Source organism: Rattus norvegicus, chromosome X, assembly GCF_036323735.1.
Source record: "Rattus norvegicus strain BN/NHsdMcwi chromosome X, GRCr8, whole genome shotgun sequence".
NCBI lineage: Eukaryota > Metazoa > Chordata > Mammalia > Rodentia > Muridae > Rattus > Rattus norvegicus.
Window position 1 is genome coordinate 54,157,203 of NC_086039.1, and position 14,325 is coordinate 54,171,527.

General features: G+C 38.5%; 1 protein-coding gene across 10 annotated transcripts in view; it reads right to left on the reverse strand.

Annotated features, from left to right (window-relative positions):
- The window catches only part of Gk (glycerol kinase), an 83,233-nt gene that overhangs the window by 50,495 nt on the left and 18,413 nt on the right, over positions 1-14,325 (reverse strand). For all 10 annotated transcript variants that reach the window (XM_008773276.4, XM_006256987.5, XM_006256988.5 and 7 more), the window contains exons 2-4: positions 12,516-12,589; positions 11,680-11,786; positions 4,424-4,501 (exon numbers count right to left, since the gene is read on the reverse strand). In XM_008773276.4, coding sequence (XP_008771498.1) covers positions 4,424-4,501; positions 11,680-11,786; positions 12,516-12,589 — 259 coding nt within the window. The remainder of the gene's footprint in view (positions 1-4,423; positions 4,502-11,679; positions 11,787-12,515; positions 12,590-14,325) is intronic.

The window sequence follows — 14,325 nt, forward strand, 5'->3', positions numbered from 1 at the left end:
TTGGGCAAGTTCATTAGAATGAATGGTTTTCTACACACGAATGTAGAAAAAGAAATGGAAGAGACAGAGTAGAAGGGGAACAAAGAAAGTCCAGTCCGAGTGTCTCGTTCACTAGTACTTCCGCTTGGTAGTACCATGTAAGTATGTGTTTCTCGTTCAGAAAGGTTCTTCCCTACTTGGCAACATGTATGCATCATAACTCAAGAAACCACTGAACTGAAATCATGCATTATATATTACACGAGCACATCTTCAGGGAATTTTAAAGAGGAATGCTACCAAAGAACATGCCATAGAAGTTCCTGCCATGGTCATATGCCACAGGATATGAAAGAGTTATTTTGGGAAATCACAATCCCAGGAAAGTACTTTCCTCATTGGGTAGCTAGAAGTAGAATCATTTCCACAGACAGGAACAGCATTGTCTAAGGACATAGCTAACTGCTAGCCTCCAAGGTTATAAAGTAAATACATAGCAGGGAAATAAATTCTAGGGGATGCAAAATACTATATACACCCCTTCTAGAAGGATTAATGACATTTCTTTAGACTAAGAACATTGGAATTTCAATGGTCCAGATGATCCAATGAATAGTTTATGAAAATAACTTGGATGGTATGAATCCACATCTAATGTATGTGCAGTACATTTAGTTTGTCCAGATAAAAGTTTTACAAATGAAGAGAAATTTAGTTACCTCAATCTTGGTCGATCATAAAGTTAAGTGATAGACACAGTGCAGAAGAAATCATCATCTTTAGAGGATTATTGAGTAATAAATTACACAAGTCCATACAATTGTGTCTAATCATCACAACAGGAAGCAAACACATATAAGAAACAAATGGAAAAAAATCCCTAGGGACCATCTACATCTGGTTGGCTAAGCACAAAGTATATAGTCAATCTCCTCAGAGACAATTTGTCCTGAGCACTTTATAATGTAGTAAGATGAAGAGAATGTTCCATGTTCTCCAACGCCATAAACAAAGACCAGAGTCTTACAAAATGCTGACTTCTTTCCCTTCAATAAGAATTGTAAATGCTATCAATAGTTAGGCTCTTAATGAGAAGAAAGGCAGGAAAATTAAAACCTATCTCTCCTGAGCTGTGTGTGTGTGTGTGTGTGTGTACAAGTGCATATATATGTAGGATCTGAAAGCAACTTTAGCTGTTAGTACATAAAAGCCACAATGCCAGTGACAGACTTAAGTGTTTAGGAAGCAGTAAAGCAAATTGAGGCATCTCCTTAGATATTAGATATTACATTAGATTTTATATTAATCTCAGAATTAACATATACTCAATGTTACATCTACAAGTGGGCCATATGTAGCTATGGGACCCACTGAGTTTTCACATCTGTTTACAAGTGGAAAAGAAAAGATACCAGTAAGCACACAGCCTTATTGCAAGTAAGCATAGCCTTTGTCGGTATTCAATTTGTTCAATTAACCTATGCCACGGCCACCATTGAATCCTAAGCCCTTGTATCTTAGGTGATCGGGGAGCCATCTCAGGGAATTTTAAAGCAGACAAATACAAATAGTTCTCATTTTCCTGTTCACAATAAATATTGCCCATCACTTGTTATATAATTCAGTTAAGTAAAAATAGGAAAAAGACAAGACTAGGCTAGAAGGACAGAGCTTTACAAGGGGAAGAGGAAAAGGAAGGAGTACTCTGAACTGATTCCTTTGCTTTATCTCCTGAATCCCCGGTTACTCTTAGAGTCACTGTAGTTGAGGGTGAACTTGAACTCCTGATCTTCCTTGTGCTTGGATCAAACAAACCCATCATGACTGTCCTGATCTTCCTTGTGCTTGGATCAAACAGACACATCATGACTGTTTAGATTGAATATGTCATAGAAAAAATTCATGGTGAATTCCTAACCTCAAATTTGAAAGAATCAGGATGAGAAACCTTTGGGAAATGATTCTCTCAACACCACGAGTCTTCAAAATGGGATCCATACACTTATAAAAATCCTGGAAAGCCTTTGCTTCCTCACAATGTATTCTCTGCCATATGGAAACACAAGACCAGCAGTGGCCCCTCACCAGACCAAATCAACTGGCACCTTGATTTCAGTCTTAAACTTTTAGCCTCTACAACTATAATAAGCACATATTGGCTGAATATGCTACCAACTCTGTGGTGCTCTGGCTCTAGCCGTCTGAACTAAGATAGAGAAAGCAAAAATGTCAAACATCACGTTATGATACAAATAAGCCACAGAAACCTGACCACAAATCCATGGGGCAATCTAATTCTGTTTCCACTAATTCTGTCTGATCTTCCTTTTGAATAAAGCTGCCAAATATTTAATACCATGATGAAACGCACAAGTATGGATGATAGTTCCATGTTTTTCTAGATGAAATGAAGTTAGAAGAGTCTATCCTTGCAAATGGTTAAGCAGGTTCTTTGTCCAATTGTCTTCCCCTAGTTCTCTTCCCATTTCTTCTTCTAGCTCCCAACATCCTACTTTTAACTTCTAGAACAGAATGGCAAGTGATGGGTCTCCTTGGTTTGTATCTAGGTTCCCAGGGAACATGAAACACACAAAGGCATCTACCCAAGGTTTTAGATTTAATTGTACACTCATTTCTATAGTGAGATCATCTACAGTAATATGAGATGATCACATCTGTGTTAGAAACTTTCAAATCTGCATGTAAAGCAGTCTAAAGGTAAGTGTGGTGGTGTATAGCAGTAATCCAGGCCCTTGGGCCACAGGGAGGTAGAGCAGGAGTTCAAAGTTATCCTTTGCTACACAGTGGGTTCAAGGCTGGCTTGGTGCACGTAAAACACTGGCTCAAAATCAAACACACAATAAGACAGTTCAGCGGATGAAGATGCTTGGTGCCAGGCCTGACAACTTGTCTCTGACCCTTGAGATCTCCAAGGTAAAAGCAGAAATCTGACTCTACTTGATTAGCTTCTTTCTTGTACATGCATGCCATAAAATGCATCCTTACTTTCTCCTGAAATTAACTAATAAAAAGCCTCCAAAAAAAATCCAATTTCTAATTGCCTAGAAAATAGTTTCAATCAAAAGTTTTATATTTCATATAAAGCAAAAGGTTACTTTCCTCCCTTAATATTACTTTAATTCTTACAAACTTGCTTAATTTTTCCTCCATCTTTTTATGAAACAACGATGGTGTTTGCTTAAAGATGGTGTGATATAGACCTGAAGCACAGTGCTAAGAGGAAAAGAGGCACTCAGAACAAATCACACAACCTCAAGCATGGGTGTGGGCTTCTCAAGGAATGATCACCTTCCTGCCCATGAGTCCCTCAGTATACGAACACAGAGTTGGTGCTGTCCTCTGACATGTCTGGGCAACTCTCTCACTAAGTCACTAGCAGTTTCAATTCAAAGCTTCACTGTCCAGTAACATCCTGTCCTGTATACATATACCTATTAGATTTACAAGCTTTTTATTTGCTTCCTCTTCCTGTTTCATATTCCTTTCCTTCCTTGTGAAATTCATTGTAACTTGTTATGATTATGATAATCATATATTATCTTTTTTTTCTTTTTTTCTTTTGGAAACAGAGTTTTGCTTTACAGCCTTAGGTGATCTAGAACATGCAGTGGAAGTCAGGTTGCCTCCTAACTTGATGCAATCTTCCTGCCTCGGCACTGGAACTACAGGTCCGTGCTATCATAGCCAGCAGGATTAGCCATTTGTTACAGACATCTTTTACGGATTATGGATGTAGAACACAGTTTTCCTTTTAGGAAGCAGCATTATCATGTAGTACTCTGCAACTGCCATGCACTAAGGATGATGCTAGTATGTACCCAGGGACATTCACACCTAAGACCTGATACCTAAAGGTAAGACGTGAGATTTTTCACGGTTTATGTGCCTGATGGAACAGTTAAATCTGTAATAGAAGCTGCTAAAAGCGGGTTGGGGATTTAGCTCAGTGGTAGAGCGCTTGCCTAGCAAGTGCAAGGCCCTGGGTTCAGTCCCCAGCTCCGGGAAAAAAAAAAAAGAAGCTGCTAAAAACTCTTGATAATTTATCTTTAAGAAGTTCAAATGTTTTAGATAAAAGGTAGATATACAAATAGTTTACAGATAATTTTGTGCACTTGCAATTTTTATTTCGCATGGTAGGAGGGAGAAAGATCTCTTTTCGATGTCAAAAGTACAGTGGAGGGAGGATCAACAAAATCATCCGGACAATATCCACCTATTTATATTAATATGAAGAATCAGCAGAAAGAGCAAGCAAGAATGAGAGGAAATTCAATATATGAATAAATATGACAAGTCTACTGGCCATCTCATCGGATTTCTGGGAAACATGAACATATGGCTTTTCAGTTAGATTATCTTAGTGCTACTACCTTTGCAGATGAAACAAGGCCATGGGCTGGACCTCTCTGCATGAATGACTTACCCACAGCATTGTAGAGCGGCTCTCCAGTTAGCTTGTCCCAGACTACTGTGGTTTCCCTCTGGTTGCTGACACCAATAGCTTTAACAAGAAAGCAAAACAGAAAGAAGGAAAAAGTTAAACATGTAGACTATTACTCCAGAATAAAAAGAACATGTAAACAATTTTTTTAAACTTGCAGTTTTCTGAGATAGGCCCTCACTATATGTAGCCTAGAATTCCCTATGAGGTACAGACTGGCCTTAAATTAACCGAGACCCCCACCACCCCACCACCTCTGCCTCCAGCATGCTATGAGTAAAAGGCATATGCTACCACACCCAGCCTTCCATTTGGAATATTTTTGGTGGTATCTGGTTTATTTTCCTCAATCGCCCCTGGACAAAGTTAACATGCAATGTAAAGTTTTTAATTATACATAATCTTTCTACGTCACTACAAGCACACAATGACGATCCACATCATTGAGGAAAGGCCCACCCAATTGTCTCAAGGGATGCAAGAACTAAGAACTTTACAAGCTTACAATGAGCATTTGTTTACTCTGTGCTGAACAGCAATAAACTCATTAATTTAATTCTTATTATGTGAAATTTCCCTTCGTGTGTGTGTGTGTGTGTGTGTGTGTGTGTGTGTGTGTGCATATCTGCATTTTTAGAAAATAACCATAGCCAGTCATGATAGTAAGAATGCATGCCTGTAATTACAATATTTGGGAGCTGAGTGAGAAAGGAAACCAGGAGTCAAGGTGGGTTGGGGCCTCAGAGAGAGTTCAAGCAGTTTCTCTAAAAACAAAACAAAAAGAAGAGGCTAGTAAGATTATGACTCAGCAGGTAAAGGTGCTTGCCACATAAGGCTGATGACGTGAGTTTGATCCTTGGAATCCACTCAGATGAAAAGAGAACTACAAAGACTCCACAAAGCTGTCCTCTGACCTGCACACAGATGCCATGACATATACAAAATACCACCCCCAAGACACACAACATATAGTCAGAGCATGTCTTAAGAAAGAAAGAAAGAAAGAAAGAAAGAAAGAAAGAAAGAAAGAAAGAAAGAAAGGAAAGAAGGAAGGAAGGAAGGGAGGGAGGGAGGGAAGGAGGGAGGAGGGAGGGAGGGAGAGAGAGACAGAGGGAGAGAGAGAGAGAGAGAGAGAGAGAGAGAGAGAGAGAAAGAAAGGAAGGAAGGAAGGAAGGAAGAAAGAAAGAAAGAAAGAAAGAAAGAAAGAAAGAAAGAAAGAAAGAAAGAAAGAAAGAAAGAAATCTTAAGGAGATATTCAGAAGCACTTAGGCTCACCAAAGCCAAATAGCTGACGTTTAAATCCAATCTTGAGAGCCCTTGTTTTGTCTTCTTAGAATTTTATTTTGTCTAAAGTGAGGAGACTAAGGTCCCCATCTAACAATAAGTCACTATACATTAAAGCAGATTTGTGGGAGAAATAAGTATGGGGTAAACATCACTCAGGCTGTTCTCACCGTCACCATTGAGTTCTGAACAGAGTGACAGTTGCAGACAATGAGGCTGAACTGAGCAGGATAAGGGAATTCCCTGGAATCTCAGAGGGTACAACAGCAGGAACCTAGCAAGGGTGTCAACAGTGGAATATTATGAAAGTGATTCTTGTCTCAAAATGGAAACGTCACAATGTGGAACCACAGTGAATTCACAGCTAAATGTCCATTTCCTTCCTGTTAATTTCCCTGTAAATCAGCTGGCTGCTCTTTTTAGTCACAATCCAAGTCACATTTCTGTCATCCTGCTGTTTTTATTGGCCCCTCTGACTCATTGAGAATCTAATCTAGACTGATTTCCATCTGATTCTTGATCTAGGATTCCTCCCTGACCACTCCCTCTTTCTCCTGTTATCTTAATCTATTTCTTCATGCCAAGTGAAACTAAACTGCCTTCCTTGCAGACAATCAAAGTCCAGAAAATTGCTTTTCAGAATTCTTTTTTAGCCACAGAAATTTTTATTACTGCACACAGGACTCATACAATGCCACTGAGATTTCACAGTGTTCCGACATCTTGTTTTGCCCTAAAGTCCTATTTTTTATTACATTTATTTACATACATTTGGGGGGGATGCTTGTATGTGAAAGTTAAAGAACAACTTGCAGAAATCAGGTCTCACCTCCTACCATGTAGGGCCTGGGGGTTGAACTCAGGTTGTAAGAGTAAACAGCAGGCACCTTTACCCACTGAGCCATCTTACCTGCCCAAATCATTAATTGCTACTGCTTTTTATTCTTTCTTTTACAGAAACCCACATTCAGGTTTATAATTCTCCGCCATAGTTCACTTGCACCATTCAGATGCATATGAATGTCACATGCATGAGACACAAATTTCTTGCCCTCACGGGAATATATTTAGGGATATAATCATTCCTATAAATAAAACCCAATGTGTTGGTCTTATATTGATTGGGTTCAGATTTTACCTAATATTTTTAGGGACTCTTTTTTCTTCACTGACTATTCATTAACAAAATTAAACTATTTAAAATCTAATAACCAAAGCCTAGCATGGTGGGTCATGAGTATAGTCCCAGCATATTTTGGAGGCTAGATAGGAGGTTGGTCATGGGTTTGAGGTTAATCTCAGTACATAGAAAGTTCCAGAGCGGTCTGGACTATACAGCCAGATCTTACCTCCTATCTCAAAGACAAACAAACACACCAAGAAATTCATATTCATAAGTGAACAAAAATCCATAGCAATTAAGAAAATATACTTAGAAAAAGATTTTGCAAGTATTTAAAGTCTCAGGAATGCTTACTAGGTCATATTGTGGATGATGTGAATCCTTTCTAAATAAATGGCTGAGAATATGGCTCAGTGCTTATGTGTGGGCCTGTTTAGAATCCCCAGCACTGAAGTAAGTAAATAATGCTCTCTTTTTATCATCACAACACATTTTGGAATAAAAACTTTAAATACACAGAGAAAAATAATAAAGATAGCCTTTACAAAGAAAGCCTTCGTGCTACTAGAAGCACTATGGGAAGATGTATTAAGCCCTTTCACACTGAACCTGGTGATATCCCTATAATGTCAGCACTTACTGAGGCAGGGGGACTCATAGAGACTGACCCACCAACCACAGAGCATGTAGGAACTTGACCCTAGGCCCCTACACATGTGAAACAGAGGTGTAACTTTGTCTTCATGTGGGTTCCCCAACAATTGGAGGGGTGGCCTTCTCTGAGAAAAAGGGAAAAGGTTAATGGTGGGGGCAGACTGGGAGGAGAGGAGGGAGGGGGCTGTGATTGGAATGTAAAGTGAATAAATAATTATTAGAAAAAGAAGCTGAGGCAGAAGAATGGAGTTTGTAAGTTCAAAGACAGCTGGTCATTGTCAAAAAAAAAAAGCAGAAAACAATTTTCAGCCTTTAGTTTTTTATGGTGAGGTTTCTGAATAAGGGTCTCGATTCAGTAGACTACTCTGAACTTGAACTTAGCAGCAATCCTCTTGCCTAAGTCTCCCAAGTGCTGAGAACATAAACATACATGCCCACACCCAACTTTGAAGTGAATACTTTTTGACAGATGAAGACAACTAGAAGGAATCAGTAATTTGTGAAAGGTATAACCAGATATGACGAATGCTTAATGATCACCAAGTGAACAACAACATGGTCTTACTCTCGGCTGACAGTGTTGATTTGCCTGTTGCATAGGAACTAGAAAGTCCATGTTTTGTGAGATTATTATCAGTGTGGCCTAGGGAAAAACGGTTCAAGAGTTATGAGTGGTACTTAATGCCCTCCACTAATCAACAGCCACATATCCAAAGTCCTTTACCAGCTAAAGGAAGTTGGTGTAGGTGACTATTGATCCTTTACAGCTTTATAGTTTTGTTACCTAGAATTCTATGTAGGAAAGCAAAAGTCTGTCCCATTCTGATGCCAATTCAGTAAATTATCAGGGGAAAGCAATAGTATGACTGGCCTGGTATGGCAGATATTATGAAATGTTTTCATCCTTGGCTATAGGCTGTTGCTTGCAGAAGGAATCATTTGGGTTGGAATGACTTTTTATATTGGACAAATGGGTGTATCAAAAAAGATAGTTGATAGAATCTCAGCCCTTGGGAGGAAGAGGAAGGTGAGTCTCTTTGTGCCCAAGGCTAGTCTGGTCTACACAGAGAGATCCAAGACGGCATGTGGGTAAGGAGGAAGAGGAGAAGAAAAAGAGAGATACATGTTTAAGTCTTACAGGTCAATTACTGGAAAGCAAGACAAATCCCTTGGTGAAAAACTGTATCATCTTCACACACAACACACAACCCAGAAAGACTGGCATACCAAAGGTTCAAAGGGCCATCATATTGTGTCCTTAACTTATCTGTCAGGATGGTAGAACAATGTCAATGCCAAGACCAGTTACTCTGGACTCTACATTAAACATCTGAGCTGCTGGTTTTATGCATCTGAGGCAATGACTCTTGACAACCGAGCACTACTGAGTATGTGTTAATTGTTTATACTGTTTATAATTGTTTAGACTTCCAGAATATCCCCAAGAAAGGAGTGCAACCATTTTGATGTACAGCTCACATAAATTTTGTGATTGCACTTCTAATTAGATGTAAGAATAGCCAGGTGTTGTGGTGCATACCTTTAATCCCAGCAGAGACAGGCAGAAACAGAACTATGCTCAAGCACCATGTCTGTCTCTGTGTGCCATGCTTCCTGTTATGATGATAATGGACTAAAACTCTGAACCTATAAAGCCAGCCCAAATTAAATGTTTTCCTTATAGGAGTTGCTGTGGTCATGGTGTCTCTTCACAGCAATAGAAACCCTATCTAAACCAGACCTTGTCTAAAAACTAAAACTAACATAAAAATCAATAGTAACAACAAAGCAATCAAATAAAAAAGTCAATTAGGAAAAAGTCTTCGGAGTATGGTAAGTCTTAGACCCAACATGATATCAATCAAAATAATCAAAATGTGTGTGTGTGCACGAGCGCACACACACACACACACACACACACACACACACACACACACACACTCACACAAACACAGACACACACACACAGACACACACACAGACACACACACAGACACATGGATGGTGGTTCCTGCTATGGATAGTTAAATTACTTAAGCATATAAGTAAATAAATAATTTAAATCTTTTTTAAAAAGTGGGAAAAGTGGTACATGCCTGTAATCCCAGTTCTTAGGAAACAGGGCCAGGAGAATCACAGCAAATTTCAAGCCAGAAAGATCTATTTAGTGACTCCTTGTTTAAAAAGAAATCTCAAACACACAAAACACAACAACATAATACAAGCTATAAGAGACAGGGACAGCAATGATCACACGGAGTTTGCACACTACACAATGTTCTAGCAGCCTTGGATAGCTAAGTAACTTTGTCTCCCTATATAAGTAATAAAAAACCAGGCAGAGATATTCTGCCAAGAACTCGTAATTCATAGGGAGATTTACAACAAACTCATACTTTCAGGAAATGACTTCATAGAAATTCTATATGTAAAGTATTTGGAATTCATATACTACTCCTCCAAACTATTCCTTTCTCTAGTGTTTCTCCTTTAAATAAAAGCTGTCTGCCCATTCTGTCTGCTCAGTAGCAACACACATCCAGACACAACAAAAGAAAACAGAAACTACAATAAGCTGAAGCATCACCTTTAACCCAGTTCTTCGACTTGTCCTCCTCACTACTCACTACTTTCTCTGTCCCTATAGCCAACCAATCAACAAGTATTTGTCTGTTCTCCTTGCTTCCATGTCACCACTTGTCAGTCAAGACACCATACCCTCTCAACAGTGTGACCGAAGACTTCACACTGGTCTCCCTGTGTCTAATGTTAGGCCAGCAGAATCTGCTTTCTACACACTAGGTACGGAGCTGTCTCTAAACTGTGAGTTATATTGTCCCTTCTGATACTAAAACTAACACTCAAACTCCTAAATATGGCTGATGAGTCTCCCCTGATTTCTCCAATCTCAGTTCTATGAAACTCCTAACCTATCCACTCTGTCCACTCAACTTTTTTTACTGTTCATAAAACATTGTGGTCTTCTTCGTGACCCTAGACTGTGTCAGTTTACATTCCCACCTTGGGATCTTTGCATGGGATGTTTACTTTATGTTGTCAGAGAATAAATTTAATTAGCTATAAGATTGAAATTCAATAATTAAAAAGACAAAGTCAAATGACACTAAATATTATAAAAATAAATAGGGAAAGAGTACATGAAGCCAAATAAAGAAAAGTAAAATAAAATAGGAACGGAAACAATTATCCAACAATGTCAAAAGACATATGCAAAATTAGAGAAATGTAAGAAAGAACATAAAAAAAAAACAAGGTAAGTTAAGACTGCAGTGAAGTGAAATTCCATCAGAAATTGTAAGCATAAAAAGGAGAACCAAAAAAATCTCTTCAATTGTGATGTTTCAATGTCGCTCAAATGCCATCTGAGCTCCAGTATCTCCTTATCAGGCAACACATTTGAATGCATTATCTATTCTACTGAACTGGAACGTTCTATGGCATTACTATAAAGAAATTCAAGGGAAACTTAAACAAAGAGTGGCTAAAACCCAATTTAAATTTCTAATATATAAAAAGAAGATCCATTGACTAAGTTTTATTTTTTAATATTTTAAAATTTACATTTTTATCTTACTACTTTCTTAAATTGATTTTTCTCTCATATATGAGTGCAGTTTCCCCACTCTACTCTCCTTCCAGTCTCTCCCCCACATTTTCCCCCTGGATCCACTCTTCCTCCTTTCCCTTCAGAAAGGGCAGGACTCCCAGGGATATCAACCAAACATGGCAATGCGCATGGCTGTTTATTTGTTCTTCAAATATTTTTCTCCGAACAGTCACATGACTGACCCCGCAAGTCCCTTGAAGTCTCAGAAAAAAAAATCACCTCCTCAGAGAAGAGAACCCTCTTATGGCCACCTACTGTGTCTAAGCCATGTAGGCACACCCCATCATGTCCCTCATTTTTTTATTTCCGATATGGCATTTGTTAGTATGTAAGTATGTATAGTCTTCTTTTATTGTTCCCCATATTTATCAGAATAAAAGTGTTGGAGTGAACAGGGACTGAATCTTGTTTATTGTTTTGCCCAAATAGTCTCATAAAAAAAAAAAAAAGCTTGCGGCGTAAAAGGACTAAATTATAAGCTGAAAGAATAAATTTATGAATGGGATTGGTAGAGCTGGTCTATATCAAGAAAATACTCGATGAAAATACCTTTGATGTTGGAAATATCAATATTGAGCTGTCCAAGTTTCTCACATGTTTTCTCTATACATTCATAAACAGACTGCAGGATTTCCTTCGGATCTTGTTCTACCCATCTTTGAAACAAAAGGATAAATGTGTTAGTTTCCAAGAATTAAATACAAACCTAACATGTTTCCACACATACATTAACTTACTAGGTGTGCCTACAACATAAGTAAAAAAATTAGGACAATCAAAGCATATCTGTATTCTACATTCTATAGGAATGAAAAAATCGATTTCCCATACATTTTTCTTATTCTTCAATTACAATAATCCATTCTTCTAAGGATGGTCATTAACCAGGTATGGTGGCTCACACTACAAATCCCTGCACTTGAGAGGTTAAGGCAGGATGACTGCCTTAGGCTGCTCTGTAGATTGACACTATCTTGGTTCTGAATGCCAAAGAGTAAAACAGAACAAACTCCTAAAAAGTAATCATTTTAGCACTGCTAGTAACAAGGACACAGAAAGAAATCACTTCAGACTTAATGCAGAGTTTTTGATAGTTAATATTCCTTTGTTGTATTAGTTATATGTGTGTGTATATGTGTGTGTTTGTGTGTGTGTGTGTTACATTACTTATACTTTGCTTTCTGTCAATGAATCCCTAAGCTACCCATCGTTCAGCTATGTTTGCTGAATTACTACATGACAACTTCATTTCTTGACCAATCACATTCTCTCAGGTTTTCTCTAGAAGGTGACTGATTAAGTTTACTATACCAATCCACATCATACATGGCATGAAATAACCAATAAATGTGATATATATTTACATATTAAATTAAGAAACATACCCTTCTCTTGGGAATTCCTGTTTTATTTCTACTTGATGATGACTAAGAAGTTCAGCTGTTTTTGAATTGAAAACCTGAAAAACACATCAGTATAAAATTGCAAGTTGATATCAAATCTGTTTGAAGTTCCTGAGTAAATGAGATTCTTATTAATATATAGAAAAGATTGAACCAGATGGAATGATGACCAATGGTGTTTGGCTTATTCTTCAGACAGAATCACAAAACATTACAATGTGGGTGGCTGTAGAGATGATTCAGTGGTTAAGAGCACTTGCTATTCTCCCAAAGGACCGAAGTTTATTTCCCAGCAGCCACCAGCAGCCACTTCAGTTGGCTTACAACCTCCGAACATATGCAGACACACAGAGGGGATGGGAGGGAAGGAGGGAGCGAGAGAGGGCATACATACATACAAAAATGTATCTAAAAATTGCAATATTACACCAGAAATAACTCCTCATAACCCGGATTGATGGTGACTCACATCTGAGATTGTAGTGCTCAGGAACCTTGGGCAGAAGAATCCAGACTTTGAGGCTAACCTGAGTGACATCCTGTCTATAAAACTTGTAGACAATTTCTCAACAAAAGAAAGAAAAATGGGAGATGGCTCCGCTGATTAGAGCACTGGCTGTTCTTCCAGAGGATCCTGGGTTCCATTTGCGCAACTACAACCCTGTGTTATTCCAGTTCCAGATTGGACACTTCTAGCCTCCATGGATGGCATGCATGTGCTGCACAGATATACATATGGGCAAAACATCCACACACATAAAATAAAAATAGATCTTTTTTAAACCATAGAAATGAAAGGATTTCTCATATATGGAAACCTGGTCAGGGACCTATGGCTGGAAACGTATAGTCTCAGAAGGCAACCAACTACTACTGTTTTGCTAAATGGACATGTTATTAAACTGCCTTCTAAATATCCTTCCAAGACTCAGGGAACATCAAAGAAGAGAGGATGAAGATGATGCAAGGGCTGGAGGATGATTATCTATGGCACAAAATGTCTTCTAGACATGACATGGTTGTCCTCATAAACTCACTGCAGCTGTGCTTCCCTGTATAGAACCTACACAAGATTCGGTCTGTCAGCATTTCATCATAGATAGAGAGGTTCATGGGGCATCACCCTCCCTGACTCACTTTGGGCAGTGCCACTCTAATTAAAGTCAGTAGGTTACAGACACAATAAAAGGCAAAGTACAAGGAGGTCTTCTTGGGCAGAAGAGAGAAGGCAATGGGGTAAAGACAACTAAATACACTGTCCTGATGATTGACTGTGTTAAAGATTAAATGAGAAAGCATATTTAAGAGAATTTCTCCTGAGAAAAAGAGATTTAAGAAACCATTGTTTAAAACGAGGAGATTCCTGCCAGGAGTGGTGGTATACACTTGTAACTTCAGCATTCTGGAGAGTGAAGCACCATTCTGGAGACTGAAGATGACCTGAAGCCAGCCTGAGCTACATAGCAAGGCTAAGTATAAAAAACACCAGCTCTTTACCTCTAAAGAAACCAAAACTGTTCACTACAAAATGGAAAGTAATACAAACAATAGCATGGACTTCCTTGAGAATAGAAAACCAATAATAAGAAAATTGATATATCTTCATTCATCTTGGATGAGAAGAAAGGAAGGTGCTCATACAAGATGCTTTGCAGGAGATGCAATGGCACCTTTATTGAGCTCTTAGACAAGGAAAATAGAGCCCTATCAGCAGGGAGAGAAATAGCCAACTGGAAGCCCCACACCTAGACACTCTCTCAGGTGTCTGCATCATAAACTGCAGACCCTTGAT